This window comes from Neopelma chrysocephalum, unplaced genomic scaffold (assembly GCF_003984885.1).
Source record: "Neopelma chrysocephalum unplaced genomic scaffold, ASM398488v2 Primary Assembly neopelma1_97037, whole genome shotgun sequence".
Lineage (NCBI taxonomy): Eukaryota > Metazoa > Chordata > Aves > Passeriformes > Pipridae > Neopelma > Neopelma chrysocephalum.
Genome location: NW_020925679.1, coordinates 19,276 through 24,015, shown reverse-complemented (window position 1 = coordinate 24,015; position 4,740 = coordinate 19,276). Strand labels below are relative to the sequence as shown.

At 68.2% G+C, this 4,740-nt stretch overlaps 1 protein-coding gene across 1 annotated transcript in view; it reads left to right on the top strand.

The window, feature by feature from the left end:
* Positions 1–7: 7 nt before the first annotated feature.
* The window catches only part of KMT2D (lysine methyltransferase 2D), a gene marked incomplete at its 5' end in the record, with an annotated part of 23,215 nt that continues 18,482 nt past the window's right edge, over positions 8–4,740 (top strand). The window contains 13 exons of the mRNA XM_027671202.1: positions 8–311; positions 553–687; positions 780–1,630; positions 1,802–1,915; positions 2,276–2,386; positions 2,482–2,586; positions 2,788–2,969; positions 3,058–3,222; positions 3,630–3,736; positions 3,829–3,870; positions 3,978–4,193; positions 4,282–4,425; positions 4,512–4,628. Coding sequence (XP_027527003.1) covers positions 8–311; positions 553–687; positions 780–1,630; positions 1,802–1,915; positions 2,276–2,386; positions 2,482–2,586; positions 2,788–2,969; positions 3,058–3,222; positions 3,630–3,736; positions 3,829–3,870; positions 3,978–4,193; positions 4,282–4,425; positions 4,512–4,628 — 2,593 coding nt within the window. The remainder of the gene's footprint in view (positions 312–552; positions 688–779; positions 1,631–1,801; positions 1,916–2,275; positions 2,387–2,481; positions 2,587–2,787; positions 2,970–3,057; positions 3,223–3,629; positions 3,737–3,828; positions 3,871–3,977; positions 4,194–4,281; positions 4,426–4,511; positions 4,629–4,740) is intronic.

Genomic DNA, 4,740 nt, shown 5'->3' with positions numbered 1-4,740 from the left:
CCCCCCCCACGAGCTGCCCCCCGAGGAGCTGCCCATCAACGAATCACCCCCCGACGAGCTGCCCCCCGATGAGTCGCCCCCCAAGTCTCCCCCCAACGAGCTGCCCCTTGAAGAGCTGCCCCCCGATGAGCTGCCCCCCAATGAACCACCCCCCGATGAGTTGCCCTCTGGGGAACCTCCTCCCGAAGTTCTGCCCCCCGAAGAGCCTCCCCCCGACAAGCTGAGCCCCGAAGAGCCTCCCCCTGATGAGCTGCCCCCCGAAGAGCCACTCCCCAGTGAGCTGCCCTCTGAGGAGGACCTGAAGCCACCAGGTAATTTGGGGACCTTTCACTCTGTCTCCTTTCCCTTTTTTTCCTGGGGGTGTGGGGGTCTCACACTGGGGGCTTCTCAGCAGCACTGGCTTTGCCTGACGCTCATTTCAGGTGTCAGTGCCCTGTTTTGGGGTACGTGGGGAGCTCGGGGGGGGTTTGTTGTGTCTCAGCCCCAGGCTGGGTGGCACAGGGGGTGGAGGGGACCCCTGTCACCCCCCTCACCCATGTCCCCATCCCACAGGTCTCCTTCCTGAGGTGGCAGTGGCAGAGGAAGCACCAGCCCTGGCTCCGGAGGTGCCCCCTGAGGAGGAGATGGAGCTGGAGCCGGAGCCCTCGCTGCCCCCTGAGATGACCCCTCCACCCTCAGCTCCCCCAGGTTGGTCTGGGGACATGCTGGGGTTGGGGTTGGGGGAGTGATTGTCTCTGGGGGGGGGCTGTGATGTCACCGTCCCCCCTTTCCACCCCCAGCTCTCCGCGCCATCTCTCCCGTGCGACCCCCAGACCCCTCCCCTGACGCCAAGGAGGACGAGGTGCCCGAACCTCCCACCCCAGCCCTGCCCGAGCCCCCTGGCAGCCCCGGCACCGCCATGGACACCGAGCCCCCCAGCTCCCCACCACCCCCCCTGGGCTCCCCTGTGGTCACCCTGGCCCCCGCCGAGCCCCCCGAGGACGAGGAGATGGAGACGGCCGGCGGTGAGGGGGAGTCCCCAGCCAGCCCCCCCGGAGATGCCCCCCCTGGCAGCCCAGCCCCGGAGCTGGGGCCCTTCCCGGGCCTGCCTGAGGAGGAGGAAGAGGAGGAGGAAGAGGCGCCGAGGCTGGAGCGGGAGGGCACCAGCGGCAGCTCCCCGCCGCTGAGCGAGGAGGATGCGGTGGAGGAAGGCCGGGCCGGGGGAGACCCCGAAGCCAAGGGGTCCCCCCTCCTCCTGGAGCCAGAAGAGCTGGGCCCCGAGACCCCCATGGAGGTGTGCACCGCCGGCGAGAAGCTGCTGGGGCGCGGGGACGAGGGGTGCCCCGAGCCCCCCGCCCTGCGCCCGCGGCCCGACATCCTCAACGAGATCTCCAACCTGAGCCAGGGGGACACGAGCAGCAGCTTCCCCGGCTCGGAGCCGCTGCTCTGCTCCCCGGACCCCGAGGGCGGGGGGTCTCTGTCCCCCGAGCTGGGCCCGGCCTCGGCCGACGCCAGCCTGCAGAAGGAGGACGGGGGGTCGCTGCCCTTGGGCGCCGAGACCGACGACTCGCTGCTCTTCGAGCCGGCAGCCAAGGGAGACGGGGACAAGGGCCGGCGCCGCAGCTCCCCGGGGCGCTCCCGGGTCAAGCAGGTACAGGGGGACCCCTCCTGCCGTGATTTCAGTGGGATCCCCCCCACCCTCAGCACCCCACCGGGGCCGTGCCCCCTCGCCGGGCATGGGATAGGGGCTGTGCCCCTCCGCTGCGTGGGGGTCCGGCTGGGCCCCCCAGAACTGTAACCCCCCCTCTCCCCTCGGCTGTAGGGTCGCAGCAGCAGCTTCCCTGGGCGGAGGCGCCCCCGAGGTGGGTCCCACGGGGGCCGGGGCCGGGGCCGTGCGCGCCTGAAGTCGACCACCTCGTCTGTTGACACTTTAGCAGTAAGGCTGGGCTGGGGCAGGACTTGGGGCAGGGGGGTCCTTGAGTTGTTAGGTGGTAGGGGTGAGGGCCAAGAGTCTCCCCCATCCCCTTCCCTGCCATCCCAGTCCCTCAGAAAGGTTTGGGAGCCCTCAGGGTGGGGTGGGGGGGAGGTCTCATGGGAGGTGCGGCTGCCTGGGGTTTTGCTGAATCTGGGGGCTTCACCCTACAAGACCAGGGCAGGCATGGAGCTTCCCCTTGGGGAGGGGGTCTGCTGTCCCTGTGTGTTCTTGTGTCCCCCAGTCCAGCACTAGACTGGCTGGTGCCCCCTAAACTGCACAGAGAGGGGGACCTCGGTGCTGAGCCCCCCACTCTGCCCCCAGCTCGCTGACGTGGAGAGCTCGCCCAGCAAGGAGGAGGACGAGGACGATGACGACACCATGCAGAACACGGTCGTCCTCTTCTCCAACACCGACAAGTTTGTGCTCATGCAGGTAACTGGGGCACGGCAGGACAGACAGACAGAAGGGGTGGGACAGGGTCTGTGTCCCTCCCGCTGCTGTCCCCTCACTCCTGACCCCCCCCCCAGGACATGTGCGTGGTGTGCGGCAGCTTCGGGCGCGGGGCCGAGGGGCATCTCCTCGCCTGCTCCCAGTGCTCCCAGTGCTACCACCCCTACTGTGTCAACAGCAAGGTGAGGAGGGGGCCTGGGACCCCTGACCCCATAGCACCACGCTGTGCCCCTCGGGGACTGGCCGTGTCCCGTGGGACACACACACGAGGTCGTGCCCGGCGTGTCCCCCAGCCGTGCCGAGCCACTCGGGTGTCCTCTGTGGCCACGCCGAGCCCAAGGACCCCCATGGGCTCACACGGGTGCCACCCCTCACGTCCCCAGATCACCAAGGTGATGCTGCTGAAGGGCTGGCGCTGCGTGGAGTGCATCGTGTGCGAGGTGTGCGGCAAAGCCTCGGACCCCTCGCGCCTCCTGCTCTGCGACGACTGCGACATCAGCTACCACACGTACTGCCTGGACCCCCCGCTGCAGACCGTGCCCAAGGGCGGCTGGAAGTGCAAGTGGTGCGTGGCTGGGGCAGGAAGGGAACCCCGGGGGGGTGCTGTCCGAGCCGGCGCTGACCCCTCGGACCACCCCTCCCTCCCTCCCCAGGTGTGTGTGCTGTGTGCAGTGCGGGGCCGCGTCCCCCGGGTTCCACTGCGAGTGGCAGAACAACTACACCCACTGTGCGCCCTGTGCCAGCCTCGTCGTGTGCCCCTTCTGCCGCGAGAAGTACGTGGAGGACGACCTGCTCATCCAGTGCCGGCACTGCGATCGGTGAGCAGCGCTGGGGGTGCTGGGTCCACTCAACCTGGAGGAGAGGAGGCTGAGGGGAGACTCATCTCAGTCTGATCTCAGTGGTGACCAGTGACAGGACGGCCTGAAGTTGTGCCAGGGGAGGTTTAGGTTGGATATTAGAAAAAGGTTCTTCTCCCAGAGGGTGGTTGGGCACTGAACAGGCTCCCCAGGGCAGCGGGCACAGCCCCAAGGCTGCCAGAACTCAAGGAGCGTTTGGATGATATTCTCAGGCACGTGGTGGGATTTTGGGGTGTCCTGTGCAGGGCTGAGGGTTGGACTCAATGGTCATTGTGTGTGTCTCTTCCAACTCGGCGTATTCTGTGATTCTGTGAAATTTGGGGTCCCCGGGGGTGGCCGTGGGGTGTGACAGGTCCCCCTGCCCGCAGGTGGCTGCACGCGGCGTGCGACAGCCTCTTCACCGAGGAGGAGGTGGAGCAGGCTGCGGATGAAGGCTTCGACTGCAGCGCCTGCCAGCCCTACGTGATCAAACCCGGTGAGCCCACGGGGTGCAGGGAACCCAGAGAAGGGCTCGGGGGACGTTTGTGGGACGTGGGGACTCACCTGCCCCTCTGCTTCCCTGTACAGCGCCCGTGCCTCCCGCAGAGATGGCCAAGGCCAAGGATCCGGGTACGTGCGGTGCTGCGACGGTGCCACGGGGTCCCCGGTGCCGTGCCCGCTTCTGGCCATGCACCCAGCCCTGGCACTTGTCCCCAACGTGGTGTTTGTTCCCCCAGAGCCCCAGTATTTCCGCTTCGAGGGCGTGTGGCTGACGGAGACGGGCATGGCCGTGCTGCGCAACCTGACCCTGTCGCCCCTGCACAAGCGGCGGCAGCGCAAGGGCCGCCCCGGAGCCCTCAACGGGGACGGGGGGCTCGAGGGGGGCGACCCCCTGGGCCCTGAGGACAAGAAGGACGGTGACCTGGACGCCGACGAGCTGCTCAAGGCTGAGGGTGGGTGTTCCCGGCGTGAGAGCCGGGTGGGTGCGGCGTGGGGGGTGCCAGAGGGACCCCACTGAAGTGTCCTATCCCCCCATGGCAGTGGGTGTGGAGCACATGGAGTGCGAGATCAAACTGGAGGCTCCGGCCAGCCCCGACCGCGACGTCGGCGCCGACGGGGACTCGGGGAAGGGGCTGGAGGACCCCGAGGAGTGCAAGAAGAGGAAGCGCAAGCCCTACCGGCCCGGTGAGTGCCCCCCGGGCCCTGACCCCCCCCAGGCCCTGCTGTGAGCCCTCCTGGGCACACTGTGATCCCCCCCTCTGCCCCCCCAGGCATTGGCGGGTTCATGGTGCGGCAGCGCAAGTCCCACACGCGGCTCAAGAAGGTGCCGACGGTGCTGGCGGACGTGGGGCGTGAGGGGCTGAGCACCGAGGGGCACCCCGAGGATGGTAGGGCCTGCTGGCACCCCTTCCCTCCTTTTCCCTTTTTCCCTTCCCTCCTTTTCCCTTTTCCTCTTCCCTCCTTTTCCCTTTTCCCCTTCCCTCCTTTTCCCTTTTCCCC